The sequence below is a fragment of the Melospiza georgiana genome, chromosome 15 (genome assembly GCF_028018845.1).
Source record: "Melospiza georgiana isolate bMelGeo1 chromosome 15, bMelGeo1.pri, whole genome shotgun sequence".
Lineage (NCBI taxonomy): Eukaryota > Metazoa > Chordata > Aves > Passeriformes > Passerellidae > Melospiza > Melospiza georgiana.
The window spans coordinates 1836218-1862036 of NC_080444.1; the positions used below are offsets into that span (position 1 = coordinate 1836218).

At 56.0% G+C, this 25819-nt stretch overlaps 1 protein-coding gene across 1 annotated transcript; it reads left to right on the forward strand.

Moving 5' to 3' along the window:
* Positions 1-5745: 5745 nt before the first annotated feature.
* SH3TC2 (SH3 domain and tetratricopeptide repeats 2) lies at positions 5746-21212 on the forward strand. The gene is made up of 17 exons (XM_058034875.1): positions 5746-6004; positions 7698-7802; positions 8599-8726; positions 9107-9212; positions 9467-9610; positions 9712-9913; positions 10395-10468; positions 11179-11374; positions 12290-12426; positions 13223-13264; positions 13520-15226; positions 15561-15741; positions 17267-17417; positions 17883-18005; positions 18447-18597; positions 19446-19642; positions 20212-21212. The coding sequence occupies exons 1-17, from the start codon at positions 5746-5748 to the stop codon at positions 20401-20403; spliced, it is 4095 nt and encodes a 1364-aa protein (XP_057890858.1). The 3' UTR covers positions 20404-21212.
* The last annotated feature ends 4607 nt before the right edge of the window (positions 21213-25819 follow it).

Sequence of the window (25819 nt, forward strand, 5' to 3'; positions counted from 1 at the left end):
CAGGCTGTGCCCATCCCTGGGGAGCCTGGGCAGTGCCAGCACCCTCCTCTGCTCCTCCCTTCCTCCTTCCATGTCCCGTGCACGGCCTCACTTCCCTGGCTGTGTCTGGGACAGTCTGAGGCTGCCTGGCTGTGGCACTGAGCTGCTGCCCTGCAGTGACGGTGACAGGAGCAGGGAGGGCTCCTGGATTCCCACCCCAGGGCCAGGGAGGAGACCTCAAACCACAGCTCCTGGTGTGGCAGAGGCTCCAGACCCACACGGATCCATCCAACACGCACTGAGCCAGTTTTCCCACTTTCCCAGTTTTCCCATTTTCCACTTCCCCAGTTTTCCTATTTTCCTGTTTTCCCATTTCCCACTTTCCCAGTTTTCCCATTTTCCACTTTCCCAGTTTCCCCTTTCCCAGTTTTCCCATTTTCCGTTTTCCCAGTTTTCCCATTTTCCTGTTTTCCCATTTTCCACTTTCCCAGTTTTGCAGTTTCCCAGTTTTGCAGTTTTCCAGGAGGGTTCATTTCCTCCCCTGGCTGAAAACAATGCGAGGGGAGTAGGACTCAGCATTTCTGAACACTGAAGCGCTGAGTTCAGCTCAGTTCAGCCCCAGAGCCCTCTTAACCCTTTCGCTGTGGGATGGAGCAGAATTCCCAGGGCAGCAGCAGCAGCTTTGGATTGAGCGAGTTCAGAAAGGGCTTGGAGGTGGAAGAAAATTCCTGAGGGAGGGCAATCAATGAGGAGAAAAGTCTCAAGGCCAGGCCAGTCTGGCTGCACTCAGGGACTGGCCACACCAGTTTGGCTGTGAAAGCCTTGAGATTTCCGTGTGTCCTGCATGACCCCCCCTTCCCCAGTGCCCCAAATGCCAAAAAAGCTGGGAAAATGCTGTCCCAAAGCCACCCAGGGATGGAGGGCATGAGGCAGGTTCTCCAGGCCAAGGGGTTTTGGATTCTGAGAGAACCTGGAGGCGCAGGTGCTTATCGCTGCTCTGGGCCATTCGCACAGGGTGACAGCAAAGGCAGAGCTGTGGAATGAGGAAATGTCCCTGAGGAATTGTCCCCTGTGCTCCTGCCAGCTCCCAGCCCTCCCCCACCGGGATTTCAGAGGGAGGGGAGGAAAGCTCTGCTCCATCTCACACCAAAGTGGCTACCAGAGGATCAAACCACGAACCAGGAGCTCCTTTGGCCTCAAACAAAACCTTTCATCTTTTTCTGTTTGCTTTTTCCTCCAGCGAAGCCGGCTCTGGGCTGACTTCCTTTGCTTTCAGCTCCAGTGTGGAATAACAAGCTGAAAAGCCACGAGGCTTCGTTTTTGAACCTGCCGAGGAATGGCCGACTTCAGAAGGAGCAGGAACGTCGGGAAAGCTCGGTGTTAACTGTTTCATGATTTCCACATCGAGAAATGTCGGTGTTAACTGTTCCATCCCCTGCACGTCAGGAAATCTCCGTGTTAAGTGTTTCAGGAATGCTCCGTGTTAACTGTTCCATCCCTTCCACGTCGGGAAATCTCGGTGTTAAGTGTTTCGTGATTTCCACACTGGGAAACCTCCGTGTTAACTGTTTCATGATTTCTACACTGGGAAACCTCCGTGTTAACTGTTTCATGGTTTCCGCGCTGGGAAATCTCGGTGTTAACTATTTTCATCGCTTCCAAGAGGAAAAACCTCCCCGTGATTGCCGTGCCGCGGACTTTAGCACCAATACTGCTGGGTGCACAGATCTCTTGTTCTGTGAGCCGGTATTTGCATTTTGCCAGGGGGGTCGGAGCTGGGATTCCCCAGGGAATGCCTCTCCCGGGACTCTGCTGCGAGCAGGGCACAGGTGAGGCCGGGAGAGGCTGCTCCTGCCCGGGAAGGGAGGTCCCAGCCCTTGGCACGGGCACACGGTGCCCATGGAGCCCCCCTGGAATTGTTTCCTGCCCGGCCGGGCGAAGGAGGCGCCTGGGAATTGCGGGAGCCGCGGTTCCTAACCCAGCCCCGGGTAACTCATTGACCTCTGCCGGGAAGCGGAGGTTCCCAGGATGATAAGGAGCTCTTGGAAGGAATTCCTCCCCTCGTGTGAGGGAGTGGCAGCGCTGGGCACGCTCGCAAACACGTCCGCAGCCCCGGCAGCTCCATCCCGGCAGCGCAGCAGCGTTCCCTGGGGCTCGGAGAGGCTGGAATTGGATGCGGGAGCTCCAGAGAGGCTGGAATTGGATGCGGGAGCTCCAGAGGGGCTGGAATTGGATGCGGGAGCTCTCCGGGAGGGAAGCGGAGCTGGGAGCAGGTCAGTGGAGCCGCTGTGTGTCTGTCCCGGGGCTGTCCCCTGCCCTCTGGCCCAGCTGGGCAAAGCCAGCCGGGAGCTGGTGCGGGTGGATGGAGCGATCCAGAGCCTCTGGAATTCCGGGTTGGAGCGATCCAGGGCCTCTGGAATTCCAGACTGGAGCGATCCAGAGCCTTTGGAATTCCCGGTTGGATCCAGCCCCTCTGGAATTCCAGGCTGGGGCGATCCACAGCCTCTGGAATTCCCGGCTGGAGTGATCCAGCGCCTCTGGAATTCCCGATGGAGCAATCCAGAGCCTCTGGAATTCCAGACTGGAGCAATCCAGCGCCTCTGGAATTCCAGGCTGGGGCAATCCAGAGCCTCTGGAATTCCCGGCTGGAGTGATCCAGCACCTCTGGAATTCCCGGTTGGATCCAGCCCCTCTGGAATTCCAGACTGGAGCAATCCAGCGCCTCTGGAATTCCAGGCTGGGGCAATCCAGAGCCTCTGGGATTCCCGATGGAGCAATCCAGAGCCTCTGGAATTCCCGGCTGGAGCACAGGGTTCGGGGCTTTGGCGCTGCCTGGGTCAGGGGCTCAGGAAGGGACAAGAGGGTTTGGGTACTTTGGCACCAGGGGCTCAGGGATGGGTCCGGAGGGAGGGACGGGAGGGTTTGGGTGCTTTGGGAACTGAGCAATGGCTTTGGGAAAGGGGCTTTGGCGCCAGGGTGTCAGCCCCTGCAGAGCTCTGGGGCTTGCGGCAGCTCTGTCCCCGAGCCGAGGGTGCCTGCACAGCCACTCTGACCCTGTTCTGTGCCCAGGGCAGGGAGCGGGGCTGGCACTGGGATTGCAGAGGGAGCAGCGCCCCTGGAGAGCGGGCACAGGCAGAGAACCCCTCTGGAACAGGCTGAGATCCCAGGAAATATTCCAGACTTGTCCCTGGCTTTTCCAGGGAGGCCAGGCTGCAGCAGCAGCAGCAATGGGGGCTCTCCAGGGCAGATCCAGCATTTATTTGTTGGGAAGCAGAAGGGTAGGAAGTGGAGTGAGAGGTTTTCAGCTTGCTGGCCAAAAGGCAAATTCCAGCTCAGGTCAAACAGGAGGTGACACCTTTGCTTGTACAGGGATGGGTTTGGTTGTTAAGTTGTCAAGGTAGACTTAAAAACAAAAAGACATTTCACAACCACAAAGGAAGACATTTGCGTTAAAAAAATTAAAATGTTAAATCCTCCCATTAAATCCCTTCCACTGCACCAGTGTACTCACAGCCTCATCCAGCCTGGCCTAATTATTCCCACCTATAATAATTAATGTAATAATTAATCCCTGGATTAATTATCCCCTGCTCTGGAGAAGTCCATGGCCTGGGATGCAGCCTGGGAGAGCCAGCAATGCTCCTGCAGCACCCCCAGCACACAGATCCCTGCAGTGGTGGCTCTGCCTGGTCGCTGCAGTACAAACCCATCCCTAAAACCCCTCCCAACCTGCAAGTTCTCTCCCTCAGCCCTTGTGGGTTTTATTTTGCAGGGGCTGTGTTGCTGTGGCCCAAAGATGCTCTGCAGACCCTGCTCAGCTCAGTGAGCCCTCCCAGGCACCCCAAATCCCGACCCTGAGGGCTGGGGAAGCTCTGAGGATGTGAGTGAGGGGGGAATGAGGCTCACCCTCATCCTGGGATGCCCAAGGGATCCTGCAGGGCAGCCAAGCCCTTCCTGCTGCTGTTGGAGCTGGGGTTTGCACAGCGCTGCCCCCGAGGTGCCCACGTTGCCGGGGCTGCAGGACTCACCTGGCTGTGGGTGCCAGAGATGCCCATGGTGCTGCCAGCTGCCCCCAGGGTGACACAGGAGAAGCATCAGGCAGGAAGGAGGAGCAGGATCACAGCCAGACCCGCATGGAGGAGCCTGGATGGGCCCCAGGTGGACACCCCCAAAGGTGAGGGAGCAGCTCTGCCTCTGGGAATGGGGGAGAGCAGCTGGGAGCTGGGGCAGGCTTGGCAGAGCGAGGGGAGGAATGGCAGGAATGTGCCATGTGGGACGGGCACTGCCCTCCTGGAGGCAGAGAGCAGGAAAGGAGGCTCAGGGGGCCCTGCTGGCTCTGCACAGCTGTGACAGGAGGGGACAGGGACAGGAGGAGAGGAAATGGTCCCAAATCGCACCAGGGTTGGATATCAGGGAGAGTTTCTCCATGGAAAGGCTCGACAAGTGCTGGCACAGCCCGTCCAGGGCATGGTGGAGTCCCCATTTAAGGGACATAGCTGTGGCACTTGGGGACACGGTTTAGTGGTGCCCTTGGCACTATTAGGTGTGTGGCCAGACCTGATGCCCTTAAAGCCCTTTCCAAAGCTCACTGATGCCCTAAAGGCCTTTCCAAAGCTCTCTGATGCCCTAAAGGTGTTTCCAAAGCTCACTGATGCCCTAAAGGTGTTTCCAAAGCTCACTGATGCCCTAAAGCCCTTTCCAAAGCTCTCTGATGCCCTTAAGGGCCTTTCCAAAGCTAACTGATGCCCTAAAGGTGTTACCAAAACTCTCTGATGCCCTAAAGCCCTTTCCAAAGCTCTCTGATGCCCTTAAGGGCCTTTCCAAAGCCAGCTGCTGCAGTGAGTCCCTCCTGTGCCCCCCCGAGCCCGTGCCCGCCGCCCCCGCGGTGGCAGTGCCCTCTCAAAGGGGACATTGTGCATTGTGGCCGTGCCCAGCCCCGTGCCGGGCGGGCAGCGAGCAGCCCTGCCCCTGCCAGCCCTGTGCCAGCCCTGTGCCAGCCCTGTGCTGCTGTCATTGCAGCCACACATGGGCTGCTGCCTGGGGACCCCCTGGCACCTGGAGCTGGCGCTGGGATGCACAGGTAAGGTGCCCGTGGGGCTGCAGGGCTCCTGCCATGGGCTAGGAGCCTTGGGGACACCTGGCACTGAGCACTGGCCCCTCTGCCACCTGCCTTTCCTCTGGGATGGCTCCTGTGCTCTCTCCTCTTGGATCGGGGTGTGTGGGGGGTGAGGCAGGACGGTTTGGCCAGGGAGGGGACAGGGTGACTCTGGGGCTGCTTTATTCCCATGTTGTTGGTGCTCCCCCTCGCTGCCCAGGAGCTCTCCAGGCACAGCCGGTGGGTGCTGGCATCCCCCAGGGCACCATTCCCATTCCAGGGTGCCCCAGTGAGCTGCAGGAGCCCTCCAAGCACAGCCCGTGGGTGCTGGCATCCCCAGGGCACCATTCCCATCCCAGGGTGCCCCAGTGAGCTGCAGGAGGGACATGGCTCAGGATCAGCCAGAAGGTGCCCTGAGCACCAGCCCTGGAGCCAGGAGTGCAGCCCTGAGTGCTGGGACCTGCCTGGGGTTGGAGCTGTTTGCTGCCCACTGGCACAGAATATTTTGGCACTGAGGAGGCCAGTGAGTCACTGGCACGGCTGGGAACAACTCCCCAGCTGCAGTTTCAATTGGTCTCTTGAAAAGAAAGCTCCCAGTTCCCTTTCTGAGCTGGCTCAAATGAAAATAAACACTGAAGCCGCGAGAGCAACCGGAGCGAGCCCCGGGGCCCATGGACGGGCTGTGTCCTGCTGCTGGCAGGGGTGGCACGAGCAGTGTGCCACCCGTCACACCCCAGGGACACCTCTCGGGCCGGGAGGCTCCTGCCAGGGGTGCGGACGCCTCTGCCCCCCCTGCAGGTGAGGAGTGTGAGTCCTGCTGGCCCCCCGAGCTCCTGCCCCGCGGGGACAGCCCGCACCGCCGGGGACAATGGTGGAGGGACACGGACACGGACACAGCACCAGGGACACGGCCCCGGGACATGGCACCAGGTACCCAACCCCATCCCGAGGGAATGGCATCAGGGACACGGCCCCGGGACATGGCAACAGGTACCCAACCCCATCCCGAGGGAATGGCATCAGGGACACGGCCCCGGGACATGGCACCAGGTACCCAACCCCATCCCCAGGGAATGGCATCAGGGACACGGCCCCGGGACATGGCAACAGGTACCCAGCCACAGGGAATGGCATCAGGGACACGGCCCCGGGACATGGCACCAGGTACCCAACCCCATCCCCAGGGAATGGCATCAGGGACACGGCCCCGGGACATGGCAACAGGTACCCAGCCACAGGGAATGGCATCAGGGACATGGCCCCGGGACATGGCACCAGGTACCCAACCTCATCCCCAGGGAATGGCATCAGGGACACAGCCCCGGGACATGGCACCAGGTACCCAACCCCATCCCCAGGGAATGGCATCAGGGACACGGCCCCGGGACATGGCAACAGGTACCCAACCCCATCCCGAGGGAATGGCATCAGGGACACGGCCCCGGGACATGGCAACAGGTACCCAACCCCATCCCCAGGGAATGGCATCAGGGACACGGCCCCGGGACATGGCAACAGGTACCCAGCCACAGGGAATGGCATCAGGGACACGGCCCCGGGACATGGCACCAGGTACCCCCCCAGGCCCTGCCAGGCTCGGTGGGCACAGAGAGGGGAGGAAGGCAGCCAGGAGTGGAGCAATGGCAGGAGCCAGCTCAGATCGAGTTCTGCCTCCCTTCACTTCCCCTTCTCCATTTCCTCACGTGGAGCTGCCACATGAAATGTTGAGACTTTGTTCAATGTAGACCCTTTTCTTTCAAAGCAAAACTCATTCATGGCCTGTCCAGCCTTGGGCTGTTCTTTTCTACTTGCTAGCTCTACATGAGAATTCTATTTCTTTAAATAAGAATTCTATTTCTGCATGCAAATACCAGTTTATTTGAGTGGCTGGCAAAGCTGGCTCAGTGAAAAGAACTGTAGGGCAGAGTTCTGGTCAAAGGAATGACTTTAAAAAGCTGCTGCACATTCCAGCTCCACATCTCCAGGTACATGTTTATCTTACAAATCCTGTCTGATTGCTGACAAAAATTGGGGTTTAATCTGGTTATCCCTCCGCTACCAATGCAGCTGTGGAGAGCAGGGCTGGAGCTGTGTGTGCCTCAGCTTTCATTAACATAATTAGCAGCTCACATAGCAGGCCCTGAATCCTTTATGGCAATAGCTGATGATGTGTGGAGCAGGGAGAATGCTGCTTGGGTTTTGGATACCCGGCAGAGCAGGCAGGGGAGAAAATCTCATTTTGATTTTTGAATTTTTGAACAAAGAGTTTTGCAAGGCCTTGGCTCTCCTGTGCTGGGGAGTGGAGGCCTCCTCCAAAAAAATTTCTGCTGGGGATTCACCCTTTTAACAGATCTGCTCATCTGAGGGTCTGGCCAGGAGAAAGAAGGGAAATCTCCTCACTCCAGAGCCTCTCCAGCACTGGAAAAAAAAAACAACATCAAGGGAATGATGGAGTTAGACCCCATCACTCCCATGGATCTCTCCAACCTTGAGCACGACTTGAGGCTGGTTCCAGAGTCACCCAGTCCCCAGCAGAGGTGCAGGGCTGTGCTCCCAGGAGCTCTCAGCTGAGGCAGGACATCCCAGAGCGTTTCCAGCAGCTCTGCTGTTCCCTCCTCTCCAGGTAAGGCTGGGCTGGCAGAGAGGAGCAGCCCCACTCCCGAGGCAGAACACGGCTCCCCGGAGCCCCCGGTGGCGCTGCTGGCTCTCAGGAACACTTGTCCCCCAGGTAAGGAGCTCCTGGGGCACCTCACAGATTCCCTGGCTCCCCACAGTGCCTTGGGTCTCACCTTGGTGCTGAGGGATGAGGATGGGCTGGGCTTGCGTTGTATGAGCATCACACCCAGGCTACATGTGCAAACCCAGGGCACACAGGGAATATTCCTCTGTCTGCTCTGGGTGCCCTGACCCCCAGGGCAGCCCTGACTCTGACCCTCATCCATGGAGAAAGTTTCCTAAACTCCAGAGTAGACTAGAACCCACAAAAGTGTGAAATAGGTGATAGAGAGCAGTGTAGGTGTGTCACTGGGTGAGAAATTGAGGTTTTGGGATTTTTAGTGTGTTGTGGATGGAAGCAAGATGGAGGGCACAGGGTGTCCTCCTGGGTTTCTTCTTCATGCTTTTTCTTCCTCCTTCTCCATGGGTTTGGGTAGCATTTTGTAATTGGGCAGAAAAGTCCCCATTGCAGCTCTTTGGGATCAGTTATTGGGTTAAAATGGAAACTAATCATGGTGTCAGTTCTTAATTGGATAGTTTAGTCTTAAAAGACCTTGGAACAAGAGATTGTTGGTAATGTTGTGCCTTCTAATGAAAAGCTGCAGAACTCACAGTGGTGAGACCGTTTTACTGATAAGAAATAATAAACACCTGAGTGTGAACATGAACTATCATCTCAAGTGCCTTCAATGCAGCCCCAGAGAAACCCCCAGCTGGAGGCTCTGGTGGCCCGGGCAGGGTGGCAGGGGTGGCTCTGGGTTGCACAGAGCTCCTCCTGCCCTTCCATCCCTCCTCTTTTCCCTTCCCAGAGCTCTCTCTCTCCTTCTCCGTGGAGAGCCGCTCCTGCGGGCGCTGCAATGCCCAGCTCCAGGAGGCTGCCAGGAGGAGGCTGTGGGCTCTGGACAGCGATGACAGAAGTGTCTGTGCCCTCTTCAAGGTACAAACCCCGTGCCAGCGTGCTGGCATGCTCCTGGAATGGTGGGAGGTGTGCTGGGGTGCCAAACCCAGCTGTGGAGTTCCTCCAAGGCCACTGCAGGGCACTCTGGAGGGGACTGGAATGATGGGGAATATGAACTGATGGCAAGGGAGGGGCAAATCTGAGCCTTGTGTTGTTTTGGGGATCTGAGCCTAAATAGGAATTCCCAGGGCTGGGATCACCAAAGCCATGTCCTGCTCTGGACAGGCACAGAGTTCCCAGGCTGGATTTTATACAAACAAATCCCAGCTGCAGAGAGGATGCCCGGACTGAACTCTCCTTCCCTGCTGGGTTTCAAGGCTCCAGGAGTGTCCCTTGATCTGCTTTGTCTCCCTGTGCAGGAGCTGTCCGCCAGGCTGGTCTGCACACAGGCACACGAGGATCGCTTCCTCCTCACCTTCAAAACCCCCGAGGAAGTCTGGAAGTTTTCCACCTATCTGACTTTAGGTAACGTTCCCAAGGTCTAAACAGACAGTGTGAGGAGGGTTTTTGGAGAAGGCATTGCCTGACACTACAGAATTGCAATGTTCAGGGTGGACAGTGAGAAATGAATTAGAAAACTTTGCAATCTGTTGTTAATGACATTGGGAAATTTTGGAAGCAAAATTAGAAACTTTTGCCTGACAATTGGAAATCCCCAAGACCCTTCCTGCTGCCCAGAGAGGGAGGTGCTGATGCTGATGCCCCTGTTGGCTTCTCAGGGTTCGTGGGGTCCTGCCTGGAGCAGCTGCTCCTTGCCCAGGAGTTCTGGCTGGACTGTGACCTGGTGGAGGACACCGAGCTCAGGGTCACCGTGGATGAGGAGCACCTGGCCGCCATCTACATGGATCTACTCCTCCAGGAAGGTGTGATGGGAATGCACGTGGGGGAATTCCTGCAAATCCCCCAGCAGGGCTGGGCTGGAGCCCCTGGCGCACTGATCCCACCTCTGACTCTCTCTCTGCAGGGAACTTTTTCTGCAGGGCAGTGCCTGGGGTCTGCAAGCTGGAGCAGGAGGGAGAGGAGGGTCTGCAGCTCTGCAGGAACGAGCTTGTCCATGTGAAGAGTGCTGGACAGGATTCCAGATGGGAAGGGATGTCCCTGCTGACGGGACAGCGAGGCGTGGTGCCCGTGACTGCTCTGGAGCCAATAGCTCAACCCTTTTACCAGTAAGTGCTGAATGAAAGGGCTCAGACCAGGATTCTTTCCTGATCCTGATCCATCACTGGCACCAAGGCTGGCTGGGAAGCTCCTCTTGCCTCTGGCAAAGGACAAGAGCCTCACAATTCTGTGACGATATTTCCAGGAGGGTCCACATTAGGCATAAAGACTGGAATTAATGCAGGTGCAGTCAATGGGACACAGCAAGGACACGCTCCTACTTCAGATGTGATTTTTGTAAGATATTGATTGAGGTCATACATGAGGTTATCTCTGATTAACAGATGAAGAAGTGGCAGAAAAAATTCAGGCAATGCCAGCCAAAGTGGGGCTTCACACTGGTCGCCAGGCTGAGCCTTTCACTTGGAGAAACCTTTCCTAAAGATGGCAAATTTACCCTGCTCCTCCCCTGTGGTGGGACACCATCCCTGGGCTGGCCTGAGCTCAGGAGCGCTCACCAGGACCACTGAGGTCCCCTTTGCCTTGCAGGTGGTTCCTGAGGAATTATGCTGTGAGCTTTGGCCTCTCCCGGGAGATCAGCGGGACGAGCTCTCGGGCCATTGGTGAGTGGCACCTGGGCACAAAAGCTGGGTTTGGCCACAAATGGCCACAGATCCATCTGTTCTTCTGGGACTGACCCCACCACAGGGGCTCTGAGGGAATGCTGCATCTCTGGGCCCTCTGGAATGCAGATCAGAACTTGCAAACCACATTCTGAGGAGCACAGAGAGCAGAGAGCTGCTGGTGACACCCCCTGCCACTGGCTTTTCCCTGTCCTACTTCAATTTTATGTTTCTTTTCATTCTTTCAAAGTGAGGTTTCAAATGATGAGGTTCCCACCCAGTGCTCACATGAAACCTGTGCCCTCCACTCAGCCCTTAACCCCAGTCCAGTCTGGTTCAGAGCAAGCTGGACACAGGAGGTCCCTGCAGCTGTGACTTTGTCATGTAGGGATGGACATTGGCACTGTCCAGGATTTGGCAGAATTGAGATAGGGCAGGGATTTTTCTGTGAAAATCTGTATTTCCAGCCACCTTCCAGGCTGCAGCTCGAGAAGGGTGGAGTTTATTCATCCCTCTTTTATTTTGTATTATAACCCACTTCTCAAGGAGAAAAGGCAGAGAGCTGGACCCAAGATCACAATAAATCTTAGGGGAGAGAGGGGCAGCCCTTTCCAGCTGGAATCATGGCCTCTCCCTGCCCAGGCCTTTTCCAGTGAGGAGGGTTTAGCAGGGATCCCACTGAAATTCCCTTTTTTGCCTTGGTTTCCCAGTCAGAGGCAGGTGCATCGCCACCAAGGACCACAGAGGAGCAGCGTGGGATGAGCTGAGCTTCTCCAAAGGAGATGCCATAGAAATCATTGGATTCTTCATCCCTGGGCTGCCATGGTTTGTGGGCAAATCTCTCAGCACCAGGAGCATCGGCTTCGTTCCCACCCGACACGTAAACCCCGAGCCTTGCGAACCCCTGTGAGTTTATTTAAATTAAATTCTGGAGAAAAGAGAAGGGGGGCTCAAATCCCACCTCAGGGCTGTGTGAGAGCCTAGGGCAGGTGATTCCCCTTGCAGGACCTTCACAGAGGGTGGGTTTGAGGTGTGAGCAGAAGCTTTGGCCAGGCTCTGCTGCAGCCCAGACACAAAAATTGCATTTCACCTGCCTCAGGTGGTTCTTGGAGAGGAACAGATCCAGCCCTGGGCTAATCTGGCTTCCCAGTTTGTCCTAGAAATGTTCAGTTTGTAGCTCTGAGGGGCTGGGAGCCTGGCAAGGGTGGGGAGAGCATTCCCTGCCCAGGAAACAAATCCTGCTCTCCTTCCTCCTGCCCTGGGTGTGGAGGCAGAACTGGCACAGAGCAGAACTGCACACCCACCACACAGAGACACAGAGAGAGCTGTCCAGGGAGGGAGGGTGCTAAATCCCACCCTGACTCTGCAGCTGGCTCTGGTGGTGGCTTCCATCGCAAAAGTATGGGTAGGAGGACAAGGTTTTAACCAGGGTCTGCTGGGCTTTCCCCTCTCAGAGTCTCTCCAGGTGAGTTCTAGCACTTTTCTCTGACACTCCAGAAGGGAAAGAGCAGATCAGGTGGTGTCCTGTGGATTCTGGATTCCAAAGCAGTCCAATAGGTCCTTTCCTCTGGTGCCTTTCTGTTCCTTCATGGAGAACCTTGATGGGGAAGGTGTCCAGAATCCTGTGTTCATCTGCAACACACCTTCTGTGGTGGGAGGAAGAGAAGGCATGGGAAAGCTTCCCATCCCATCCCATCCCATCCCATCCCATCCCATCCCATCCCATCCCATCCCATCCCATCCCATCCCATCCCACCCCAGCTGCAGTGTCAGGGGCTGGGGCTGGGCACACGCTGACTCTTTTCTCCTGCCCCACCCCAGGGGAAAGGGCTTTGTGTTTCTGAGTGAAGAGGAGAAGTCCCCAGTGCTGCACATCCCCTGCAATGGTGACGAGGAGCACTTTGCCGCCCTCCTGGGGGACCTGGCACACACTGACATTACCTCTGTGTACAGGCTGGGTGAGTGTCCCCTCTCTTTATATCCCAGTCCTGCATCCCCAGGGAGGGCTGGGCAGGCCTGGAGAGCCCCAAGACCGTGGGGATGCAGTGGAGGCACCTTCTGGGGTGGAGGCAGCACAAACCTGTGGGGTGGTGTTCACAGGGGTGCCAGGACGAGGGAAGAAACAAAGATCTGACTCCATGTTTCAGAAGGCTTGATTTATTATTTTATGATATATATTATATTAAAACTATACTAAAAGAATAGAAGAAAGGATTTCATCAGAAGGCTTGAAGGAAAGGAAAAAGAATGGAATGATAATAAAATCTTGTCACTGACTGAGACAGTCCATACATCCGGACTGTGATTGGCCATTAATTAAAAACAACCACATGAGACCAATCCCAGATGCACCTGTTGCATTCCACAGCAGCAGATAACCATTGTTTACATTTTGTTCCTGAGGCCTCTCAGCTTCTCAAGAGAAAAAGATCCTAAGGAAAGGATTTTCCATAAAAAGTGTCTGTGACACCTGTGCTTAGTCTGGTGACAGAGGCTGGAGGTGTCCTCAGGAGGTGACCCTGCCATGCTGGAGTCTGCAGGGCCCTTCTGTGCTGCCAGGGCAGCTCCTGGGCTGGGATTCACCCTGGCAGGTGCTGCTCTCCACTGAGCCTGGCCTGCAGCACCAGGGTTGGGGTTTCTGGGGGCTCTCACTTTCTCTGTTCTGGCTGGGTGGCTTTGGGACTTCAGCTGATTTCTGCACACTGACACTGACCAAGGATTTGGGGTTTGTTTTCTGTTTGTCTCTTTGTACAGCTGGGTTTGAACCCACAGCCGTGTTCCCACAAGTGCCAGCAGGTGAGTACGAGCAGGGGACAGAGGGGGAGGCTTTGGTGATGGCTGCTGAGGGTGAACTTGGACAGGAGGAAACATCAGAGAATGGTTTGGGTTGGGAGGAACATTAAAGGTCATCCTGCCATGGTCAGGAACACCTTCCACTATCCCAGATTTCTCCAAGCCCTGTCCAACCTGCCCTTGGACACTTCCAGGGGTGAGGCAGCCCCAGAGAAGAATTTCCTCCTGATCCCTCTGTGGTTTCCCTGTCCCTTCCAGAGGCTGCTCTCCATGGCAGTAAAGAAATCCAGGTGCTCCAGTCCTGGGAGGAGATCAATGACTGGGCCACCAGCAGCACCTCAGAGCTGTCCAGCCCAGGCAGTGAAACAGCCCCTGCCACTCTGGAAGATGTTCTCCTGGAGAAGCTGGATGACTTGGATTATCCCAAATTCTTCATCGACCTCAACGCTGGCCACATGGAGGATGCTGATGTCTTTGACCCCATACTGACCTTCCTCAACCAAGACAGTTTCGTGCCCGGTTTCCAAAGCTTTTATGATCTCAGCTTTTCCTTTCTCCACTCCACTTTTTATGGTTTCTCTGATGAGGATGAACTGGTCCTGTACCTCGAAACTTCCCGCAACTGGGCCAAGAGGACTCGCTCAGTTTGGGCTCATGTCAGGCTTTGTTTCCTCTTGGGAAAGCTCTGCATCAAAAAGCTCAAGCTCTCCCAGGCCCGGGTGTACTTTGAGGAAGCCATGAGTGTCCTTGACAGGGGCTTTGGGGACCTGCCCCTGCTGGCAGCGCTGCATGGGAGCCTCGCCTCCATCTACCTGAAGCAGAACATGAAGCACAAGTTCTCCTCCCTGCTGGGGAAGACGGTGACCCTGCTCGTGTGCCTGCCTGGCCGCTCCTTCAGCTCGGAGAACGAGCTGGAGCTCCTCACCTACATCCTGAGGGAATCCATCGCCGTGGGCAATGCCCCACTGGAGGCCCGGATCTGCTTCCTCATTGTCAAACTCTTCCTGCAGCTGGGCAGGACCGAGGAGGTGCTGCCCTTTCTGGAGCATCTCCAGTGCCTCAGCACCACCTGGCTCAGCCCAGGCAGCCGTGCTGGGCCCCTGGATGCCACTGCCACCCTGGGCTACCTCTATGACAAGAAGTGCCTGCCGAACATCGCGCTGGCCTCCGTCAGGTCCTTTGTTCCCAGCAGCACCAAGGGCACACCAACCCCCGTCTGGCGAGCCGGCTTCATCCTCCAAAACGCTTCCAAGCTCCTGGGGAGGCAGCAGCAGGACAGGAGCAGCATCCCAGCAGTGGCTTGTGTGTACCTCAGGCAGGCTCTGCAGTTCTGCTGCGAGAGCAGGGCCGTGCCCATGCAGAGGACGCTCTGCGCCGTGCTGTCCAGGATGTACCTCCAGCACGGCCTGCTGGATGGAGCCATCCCTTACGCAGCCAGAGCAGCAGATCTGGCCAGACTGCTGGGGGAGGAGGAGGCGTTTGAGTCCTCGCTGTGCCTGGCCTGGCTGTACGTGCTGCAGCGGCAGCCGGGCCCGGCGGGGCAGCTCCTGCGGCGGCTGCGGCGCGGCCTGTGCGGCGCGGCCTGCGAGACCCCGCATGGCGCCGTGCACAACCTGCTGGCCATGGCCCTCACCGCCCAGGGCCGCCTCCAGGAGGCCGCAGAGAACTTCCTGAGGGCCCTGCACAAGGCCAAGGAGGCGGGGAGCTGCAGGAACCAGGCGGTGGCCCTGGCTAACTTGGGCCAGCTGAGCCTGTCGTGCGGGGCGACCCAGCTGGCCGAGCTGTACCTGCTGTGGGCAGTGCGGCTCTACAGCGAGCTCCAGGGCCACCAAGAGATGGACACGGAGCTGGCACAGGTGCTGCTGTGGCTGGCACAGACCATGGTGGACAGGCAGAGGAGGGAAGATGCCAAACTGTGCTATGAGCTGGCGCTGGGCTTTGCCCTGAAGTGGCAGAACCTGAGGAGTGAGTATAGAGAGGAGCCAGGAAATGTTTGACCCTGCTAGGTCCCCAATGCGGTTCCCTGAGCTGTCCTTCTCCCTTTCCCTGTCCCACACAGGTCAGCTGTCCCCTGAGCTGTCCTTCTCCCTTTCCCTGTCCCACACAGGTCAGGTGTCCCCTGAGCTGTCCTTCTCCTTTTCCCTGTGCCACACAGGTCAGCTGTCCCCTGAGCTGTCCTTCTCCCTTTCCCTGTGCCACACAGGTCAGGTGTCCCCTGAGCTGTCCTTCTCCTTTTCCCTGTGCCACACAGGTCAGCTGTCCCCTGAGCTGTCCTTCTCCCTTTCCCTGTCCCACACAGGTCAGCTGCACGTCACGGAGCGTCTGTGCCATTTCTACAGCAGAGTGTGCCCTGACCTGCAGGCCTCCATCACCTACCACGAGCACTGGGCATCCCTGGCACGGCAGCTGCAGGACAGGGAGCTGGAGGCCAGTGCCAGGCAGGCCCTCAGCCAGCTCTACCAGGCTCTGGGCACACCTCAGTGAGTGCCTGGGCTGTGGGATGCTGCCAGAGTGTGCTGCCTTTCCTGGCGTGCCCCTCAAGCAGGGTGGTGGTGGCTCCACCTGCCCCACAGTTCAGATTCTGAGGTTTATGAGCTGTCACTGTGCTCTGAGAGGGAGCAGCTCAATGTCAACCAGAGCTGGGCAAACGTTGTCCCAGACAGAGCTGGAGTGTGGCCAAACACAGTTTTCCAGGACTCATCCAGGCTTCAGCAGAGTGACAGGGAATTCATTGCTTCCATTGGAAGCTTATCCCAGTGATTAATCACCACTCCCCAGCAAGAACAGGCTCCTTATCTGCTCTTTGAGTAAGTCTGGTTTCAGCCTCTAGCTGCCAGGGCTGCCCTTCCTACATCTGCTGTGATATTGTCCCCTGGGAGGGCCTAAAGACCCACAGGAGGTGCTTAAAACCAGTATCAGCTCACCTTTAATCCCTGCCCAACAGTGTGTGGGACTGGGAGAGGAGAGGAGAGGAGAGGAGAGGAGAGGAGAGGAGAGGAGAGGAGAGGAGAGGAGAGGAGAGGAGAGGAGAGGAGAGGAGAGGAGAGGAGAGGAGAGGAGAGGAGAGGAGAGGAGAGGAGAGGAGAGGAGAGGAGAGGAGAGGAGAGGAGAGGAGAGGAGAGGAGAGGAGAGGAGAGGAGAGGAGAGGAGAGGAGAGGAGAGGAGAGGAGAGGAGAGGAGAGGCTGGGACAGGCCACAGACCTTGAAGGCAATCAGATCAAAGAGTGGAGAGGCAGTTCCCAGTCCCAGAAGGAGAAATGGGCAGGGCTGTCCCCAGCTGGGATGTTCACCTCGCAGGCAGGTCAGGGTGAGTGCAGGGGGAAGGTATTCAGGGAGCAGATGCCTGTCATGTGAACGGTGCTATTTAGGATCACAAAGCACCCCATTGCCTGGGCTCCCAGGACAGCTGGGGCCTGCCTGCCAGCAAACAAACTGCCCTGGACACTGCTGGCTCTCCCTTCCCACAGCTGAGTCAATGTCCAGCCCTCTGGCTCATGCCACTGCCTGGCCCTGTGTCCTCCAGTGACCAGGGGCTGGGAAAGGGGCTTGGACATGTAGCCAGAGATCTCCCAAGGGACAAACACCAGGCAGAGGTGTGGGTTTGGGTGCCAGGTGCTGTCTGGGACATGTAGGTACAAGCCTTCCCTGCCTGTGCTCCCATGTGGAGCTGGGAGTCACTTTGGGACTCGGTTTAGGGAGGCAGGTTGGGTTTGGAGGTGACCTGGATGAAACTCTCAATCACCCAGGGATGAGGAGCAGCCTGAGTGGGACCACTGGTGTCCTGAATTGTGCTAAGGTGGCCAAGTGCCCATTAAACCTGACCATTAAAGCATGGAGGCATCCATGATCCTACCAGGACACCTTGCTCAGAGCTGACCATGTCCTTCTGTCCCCAGGCTTTGGTAACTCCAGGAGGAGAGGGCAGGGGGTCAGAGCCATGGGGAGGTGGCCTGGGGACAGCTCTGTGACTCCTCTGAGGTGGCTTTTTGCCTGTTGCCATCGCAGGGCTTTGAGACAATCCCTGGACTGCACCAAGCAGAGCCTGAGGATCTTCATCGACCTGCAGGAGGCTGTGAAGGCAGCAGAGGCCTGGCTGCAGGCAGGAAAACTCTATTACCTCCTGCAGGAGGATGAGCTGGTGGAAATGTACTTCCAGGTATGGGGGAGGTGGCTGGAGCTGTGCCTTGCATTCCCATCACAGCCTTTTGGGGCTGGGAAACCTGGAAGGGAAAGTTCTGAGCACTGTGAACCTGCGGCTGGAAGGAAGGAGGAGCTCTTGCCTTGCCCTCAGGCACTGAATTTCCTCTCTCTCTTTCCATCCACTGAGTTTACAGGATTTGGGGGTGAAAAGAAGTGAGTTCATTGAGTCAGAAAGTGATGGGAGAGTGCCAAAAGAAGCTGGAGGTGCCAAGTGAGCAGTTCCCATTGAAATATCCATAAATAAGGGACAAAAGCCAGGGAAGTCCTTGGGGTTGAAGACTTCTGACACCTCTCCATCCCCAGCGTTATTTTATCAGCTGAGCTGCAAAGTGGAAGAGCAGCTCCTTAAATCTGAGGTTTATTTAATCACACCAATGTCTCCGCCTTTCCAAATGTCACCCCAGCCCCTTTTTCCTTGCAGGCAGCCATCCAGACTGCTCTGAAAGGGGACAACTTCTCCTTGGCCATGGACCTCTATGAGAAAGCAGGTGACACCTTCTTCAATGGCAGCCGGAACAGGGCCCGGGCAGTGGAGTTTTACAGGGTATGGAGTCCCCTGAGCATTCTGTCCCTTTGTCCCCCTGTGGTGGCTGGGGGGGCTTTGCCCCAAGGATGGAGGGTGCAGAGGGATGGGGCCATCCCAAGGGTGCCAGAGTGGGAGGCTTGGAGCACAAATTTGCAAAGAAACCCCAAAATTATTTGGGATTGGGAATGGGCTCCTTCCATTACAAATCCTGGTGGTGTTAAGTGTGAGCTGGTCACTCCTGGGTACACCCAGTCAGAATTCCAGACACCCAAGGAGGGGCAGGGATGTAAGGGTCAGGCTTTGAGAACCACTGGGATTTAAAACTCATGTTCAAGGGACTAAAACCCAAACCTGCAGCGCCCATCCCCAGCCTTGGTCCCTGTCCTGCTGCTCTGTCACCCCTCTCAGGCAGTGCTGATCCTCCAGGAACATCCTGAGCTCACCATTCTCTCTCCTTAGGGAGGAGCTGTGCCCTTGGCCAGGAAACTCAAGGCCACCCAGACAGAGCTGAGGCTGTTCAACAAGCTGGCAGAGCTGCAGATCAGCCTGCAGGGCTATGAGAAGGCTCTGGAGTTTGCCACGCTGGCAGCCAGGCTCAGCCTCAGGGTCGGTGAGTGATTTACACCCTAAAGTTACTGGCAGTTACTGGGAAGTTGATGATTTATTGGGGAGCCGCTGAATCTTGTGGATGAGAACCAGATCCATGTGAAAAGGGGATCTCCTGCTTTCCTAACACTGCTGGACCTGTTCTTACCAAAAATCATGGCAGCTTTTTGAGGCCACTTCCTCTTTTTTCAGCTGTGTGAGAGCAGAGGGTTTGTGTTACCCCAGAGCACAGGAAGTCTGGTGAAAGCACACACTCAGCAGTTCCTCTCTGCCCTGCTGCTAAAAACCTCACCCCTTCCCATTACATAAATAGTTTGGATGGGCAAAATGCCAGCTAAAATGTCTGGGATAGGACCAGTCTTGTACCAGCCCCTTCCAGTACCCTAAGCAATCCCCTGGCTGGATGATACTCCTGGGCCAATCCGTCCAGCTGTGGCATCAACCACCCCGCCCATGGCTCTGCTTTCTCTCAGAGGTATCCATGCCCCAGGCTGCGGAGAAAATGCATCCAGAGTGGCTCAGCAGGGCTGGCGATGGATTGAGCTGGATCAGCAACTTTTCCAGGAGATCCGTGGCAGGAGCTGGTTGATCCCACACCTCTCTTTTGCAGGAGATCCAATGGCAGGAGCTAGTTAGTCCCTCCGCTTTTCCAGGGGATCAGCTGCAGGAGCTGGTTGATCCCACACCTCTATTTTCCCAAGGGATCAGATCCCATCCCTCTCTTTCCCAGGGGATCAGCTGCAGGAGCTGGCTGATCTCACCTCTCTTTCAGCTGCAGGAGCTGGTTGATCCCATCTCTCTCTCCCAGGGGATCAGCTGCAGGAGCTGGTTGATCCCATCTCTCTCTCCCAGGGGATCAGCTGCAGGAGCTGGTTGCCTTCCACCGCCTGGCCACAGCCTATGACCTGCTGTGCATGCACGAGATGGCCGAGGATTGCTACCTGAAGACCCTGGCCATGCGTCCCCCCGTGCTGCAGAGCTCAGCAGAGGCCCTGTACTACTGCAAGGTCTACTGGCACCTGGGCAACCTGGCCCTGCACAAGCTGAAGGTAAGAAAGGAGCCCTCCCGTGCCTTGCATGGAGGGCTGAGGGTGGAGATCACACCTGGTTTTGAAGGGAGGAAGGGAATTTGGAAATAAGTGCTGGCACTTAGCACCATTCCATGAAATCAGGTGTTTCTGGGTCCTGCTGGACCCCCAGGCTCTGCTCCAGCTCCAGTGAAGTGTTGTTATAGAGCACAACAAGGCACAAAGTACCACAGCTCCATCAGAAGGGTGCAAGAGAGATTTATTACAGTAATAAAGTTGCTTTAATACTTATTCAAGATATTTACATTCATCCAACATACACATTCACTGCCCATTGGTTATAGGAAAGAAACAAAGTACTCAGTGGGTGACTAAGGAGCCACATCATTCTGTCAGCCAGCTGGAGTCTGCATCTCTTAACTTTCTCTCCTTCATCACATCTCCATGGTGACAACCTTGGTGTCTTTCTCCGGAGAGATCTGGGGCTTTCCCTTCTCTTTAGGAGGCCTTTGCTGGCCCACAAGAACAGCACAAAATGTCTTTCCTACAGTGAAGCCCCTTCCTAACTCCTGTCCTGTGTTTTCTCTCAGGATGAACAGGATGCAGCCTCCTACTTCCTGCTGGCCCTGGCTGCAGCCACCGAGCTGGGGGACCAGGAGCTGCAGGCCCTGCTCCGTGCCAAGCTGGGTGCCATCCCCGGAGCCCCAGGGGGACCTGAGGGCACCCCAGGCTGTGCCACAGACCGGCCCCGGTGGCTGAGCCAAGGTGGCCACGTGGTGTGACCCGTGTGCCACCCTGGGGACACCAGTGGAGCCATCCAGCAGCACCATGCAAGGTCTGTGTGCCCACCAGGACCAGCCCAGGAGAGTCCTGCACCACGTCCTGAGGGGCTGGAGGGGTTTGGGCTCCTCCTCCCAAGCACTGGGACCCTGCCCTTGTTTGCCAGGAGCAGGGCTGTGCCCAGAGCAGAGGTGGCACAGCCAGGGCAGGTGGCACAGCAGTGGTGCCGGAGCTGAGGGTGTAGCAGAGCTGAGCTCCTGGGGGGTTCAGGAGTGCCCTGCCCAGGATGGGGACTGGGGGGTGCTGCCATGTGCCTGAACCCACACCTTACAGCAGCTCAGCCCGGCCCAAACTTGTTTGGAACAGCAACTCCTTTATTTACACCTGGATTTATCCTCATCTGCTCCACGAGGTCTGGGCTGGCATCTCTGCCAAGCCCCTCTCCTGTAAAAGGCACCACCAAAGCTTTTGGCAGTGAGGGACAGAATCAGGGAAGTGAGGAGGAATAAAGGGGCTGGTCCAGCCTCATCTGGGGGCAGAAACAAACTGCTCAGGGGGAGGCAGAGCCACCCTGACCCCAGCCCTGCCACCCAACCTCCGGGTGCAGAGCAGGAGCTCAGGAACGGGGAGCTGCTGGCGTCCCCATCCCTGGAAGTGTCCAAACACGGATGTGGCATTTGGGGACACGGGTTAGTGCTGGGGAAGGGTCGGGCTCGATGATCCTAGAGGGATTTCCCGACCTTGGAGGGGTTTCCCGAGCCGAGCAGATGCCAGGCGCAGGAGGATGCAGAGCTCTGCCGCTCAGCCCGGCTCGCCAGCAGAGAGCAATAAATGCCCATTTTTGCAGCGGGAGCGGCTTCCCCGCACAGCCCGAGCGCGGCTCTGGAGCTCAGGGAAGAGGGAGAGCTTTTCCCAGCGGATCTCTTTGCTTTGGCAACCAGCGGCCATCTGGGCTTCACAGCCGGACCCTGCCCGTGCTGCCCTGCTCGGATTGTTAAATACAGAATATTTATTTCCTCCCTCGCCGCTCTCTACAAACGCCGGGTTCAGCTGCCTCCCGCAGTCCCTTCGAGGCGTTTGTCACCGGGGCAATGGTTATTTACCTCCTGTTTACCGAGCATTGCTGCGGGGCTGCGGGGCAGCCTCACACCCAGCCCCGAGCAGCGGAATCTCCATCCTGGGTGAGATCCAGCCGGCTCAGGGCTCCCCAAACCTCCCTGCCCACCCCACTGATGGGCTGCCTGGTCTCACTGCAGCTGCTTGGGGCTCGCCATGCCAGGGCAAGATGTTTTCTGCAGTTTTTCAGTCAGTTCTCCTTTTTCTTTTGGACCATTCCAACCCCTCAGCATCCTCTGGATGTTTTCACATGCGGGGAAAAGCAGGGTGTCACACCTTTGTGCCAGGAGAAGATGGACAGGTGGAAATCAGGGTGTGGAGAGGAGCTGGAATGGCTCTGGAAGCACTGAGGGTTTTATTTAAACTCTCAAGCTCAGTGTCTGAGCTGGCCTGACTCAGCTGAGCTCCAGGAGTCAAACAGAGACTCTGGAGCAGCTTTGGAACAAAATGTGTCCTCCTTAAATCACAGCAAAACAAATTTGTGGTGCCTGTGGGGGGAAAAAAGTCTTTGTCCTTGGGAGCATCCTGTAAAATATCATTTTCCCTGTCCCTCACCTGCCTGCCTGCTCCCACATGCAGTGGGATGAGAGCTCAGGGGGGCCAGGGCTAATTAAAATTCACAGTTCAGTGAAATTAAAAGCTGCTGTTCATGTGCACCAAGTCCAGGGTCGGTGCCCAAGGAAAGATGAGGATATTCCATCCCTCCAGCCACCAGTTTTGTGGGCAGAGAATTTGGGGACGTTGTGCCAGAGGAGGTCACCAGTGGTGGCTCAGCTCCTGCAGCTCCTGTCCTCCTGCAGCCTGCCCAGGATGGGGATGTTGTCCTCCAGCCTGGGGCATTCTGTGGGACCCTGCAGGAGGGGTGCAGAGCCTGCCCGGGGCTGTGCTGCTGCTCCAGGAGAAGGCTCTGGAAGGAAGAGAAGGAATGTGGGAACACAGAATTGTCCTGCAGAAAGCATCGACCGCAGCGTCCTGCCCCGACACCGCGGAAATAGGGGAAAGGGAAGGGATGGATCAAATCTCCTGTGACACCAGCGGGGCCGTGGCTCGTGACTCCTGCCCCAGCCACATGTGACTGCCTGCTCCATGCCCAGGCCAGGAGTTTTCCTTCCTCCCTGCAGCCAGACAGGCTGGAAATAGGCCTGGAGGGAGCCACGTGCAGCAGCACGAGCTGCTCGGAGCAGCACCTTCCTTCCCAGAGCTTCCAGAGGGTGCTGGGACATCCCTGCCTTGGATTTGGTGCTCCACTCCTTCCCCAGTTTGGCCTTCCAGCATCCCAGCCCTGGCACTGTGATCCCCTGTTTGTTTGATGCCTCAGGAGGCCATTTAAGGCCTGGAGCGACCAGGGGCTGGATTTCTCTCCCATATGTTCATTCTTGGACAGTGGAAATACCGCGACAGGAATAATTCTTGCATCATCTGAGCTCTGCTGTGAGCCTCCCGTGGAATGGGCAGAAAGGAAATGCTGATAAATGGAAATGCAGATATGGACACAGAGCTGGGTTTATTTGGATTTTCATGGAAATTACTCGTTTGTGCAGAAATACAGCACCCAACAACAACAGCTGTTATCAGCAGACATTTTTTCGTCATTCCTTCATGGCACACCGGTGCAAGCTGGGCTGGATGAGAGACCTGGAGTGGAGGAGCAGCGAGGCTGAGGCAGAGATAAGCCCTGAGCTCAGCTTATCTCAGAGGTGGCTGCTCCTCTCTGGGCAGCATCTCCTGCTGTTGCCTGGCTCAGTAATGAGGAGTTGGTAAACACCAGCTGTTCTGCTAAGCAGAGCTGGGGGGAGTGTGTAAACTGGGTAATTTAGATTAAAAATCATTTATTTGCATAGCAACCTGCTTGTTCAGTGATAATTGGGCTCATAAATATGGATGGGGGAGGAGGAGCAGGGGCTGAGGCTGAGCCAGAGCCAGGAGTCACCAACTGTGGCTGCAGGGGCTTGAATAAACTCTCCATCTGTGCATTGGGATGAAAACACCTGGAACAGGCCTGGAATTCCTGCAGTGCTGCTGGGCTGCCCTGAGAGCTCACCTTGTCCTGGGGCAGGGCAGAAGGGGCAAGGAAGTGACTCTGGATGGGGAATAGACGTAAAAGCAATTCCCAGCAGGGATTTGAAACTCCTTGTGCTGAGGTGGCATCAGGCAGGGGGCACTCCTGGAGCTGTCACCTCTCCTGGCACTGCTCTGTCACCTCAGTGTCCCTGGCACTCCCCACCTGGGATGGGCATTTCAGGGAGAGCATCCCTGTGGGCATGGAGAGGGCAGGGAGAGTGAACTGGGAAAATGGGGCAGAAAACACAACCCAAGCATGCAGCTGGTAAAACCTCAGTGCCAGGGACGTGTGGATGTGGCTCTGCTGGGTGCCAGGGATGGGGACAGATCCCTGCTCCTGCCTTGTCCTGGGTCAGGAGGTGTCAGGGGGAAATGGGGACCCAGGGAGCTGCTCAGAGCTCCTGGGGGCTGTGCCAAGAGTGACAGCTCCAAACAGAGGGAAACGGGCAGGGAACAGGCAGGAAAAGTGGCAGGAAAGAAGGAGGAAAGATGCAGGAAAAAGGCAGGAAAACTGGGACAAAAGAGGCAGAAAAACTGGCAGGAAAAGAGGATGGAAAGAGGTAGGAAAAAGGTAGGAAATCTGGCAGGAAATAAGCAGGAAAACTGGGAGGAAAGAGGGAGGGAAAAGGCAGGAAAGAGGTGGGAAAGTGGGAGGAAACTGGCAGGAAAACTGGCAGGAAAGAAGGAGGAAAGAGGCAGGAAAACTGTGAGAAAACTCTCAGGAAAACTGGGAGGAAACAAGTGGGAAACAAGTACGAAATAGGCAGGAAACAGCTAGGAAAACTGGGAGGAAAACTGGCAGGAAATAGGCAGGAAAGAGAGAGGAAATAGGCAGGAAGACTGGCAGAAAAGAGGCAGGAAAAAGGTAGGAAAGAGGCAGGAAAACTGGGAAGAAACTGGCAGGAAAACTGGGAAGAAATAGACAGGAAAAAGGCAGAAAAACTGGCAGGAAATAGGCAGGAAATCTGGGAGGAGAGAGGTAGAAAAGAGGCAGGAAAACTGTCAAGAAACTGGCAGGAAAACTGGCATAGGAGTCTGTTCTCCCCACAGCACTGGGGCCAAGTGTAGGATGCAGCACAAGTGCCAGCAATTCCTGTCACACTGCAGGAGAGGGAGGGAAATTAAAAAGATTCCACATTTGGCCGTGGAGACTCTTGGAATGCAGTCCAGGAATCTGGATGAATTCACAGAAATGAGCTCCTGAGCAGCAGATGGGTTTTGAGGAAGGAAGAATGAATTCTTACATAACCAAACTCCCTCTGTGCTCTGGTTATGGGCTGCTTGTTTTCTTTTGCTGTTTTCTTTGGGTTTTTTTCTTTCTTTTGCACCTGCTCTGACCGTGGCACTGGGGCCACACAAGAGCACAAACCCACACTGGTTATAAATTCTATGTCTGCAGGATTTATGGGCTGGTTGTGGGGTTTAATCCTCTCTGGAACACCCTCAGCTCCTTGCAGCTGATTGTTTAATGGCAGCACGATTTTTCCTTCCCCTGTCTGAGATTTAAGCCAGGCTTGATCCCAAAGTATTCCTACAATATAAATCAGGTTTAAAAAAAACCTTTGGGAAGGATTTCATGAATTCCTACATGACTCCAGAGCATCAGGAGTCTCTCCCAGGTTTCCCTGACCCATCAGGTGGGTTTTGCTGTTTTTATCTCATGGTGTGGCAGAAGGATGAGCTGTGAGCTCTGTGCTGGGGCAGAGCACTGAGGGGCAGGGGGGCACCCAAAGGAAGCCAAACCTGGCACCTTCAGAGCCATCTCTGTCTCCTGTGTCTGTACAAACCTCATTTTGGGAGTTATTTGGTACCCCAGAAGATTTGGGGGGTGTCCCTGTCCTGCTTTCTCTCAGTCCTTTTTTCCTGCATCACCTGAACTCCTCTTTACAGATCCTCTGCTGGCCTTGACAGATTTTCTTCTGAAATCTTCTTGCTGCTCTTTTGATAAACTCCCAGCCACGAGCTGCTTTGTTCTCAAATCCTTTCCAAGCCTGCCCTAAAAACTGACACAAATTTTTGTGATGCATCCCTCTTCTCCCTCTGAATTCACCTCCAGCTGGAAACCCCTTGATCTTCTTGTATTTCCACCTGGAAAGATACAACAGCCTGAGGGACACTGAGGAAAGGCTCCGTTGGACACTCTGCGAATCCTACCGGAGCTCTGGTGGTTTATTTTTGGGCAGGAAGGTTCTTGCCTGTGGAATTCAGCAGGTGACGCCACAGCAGCTGGAAATCCCACCC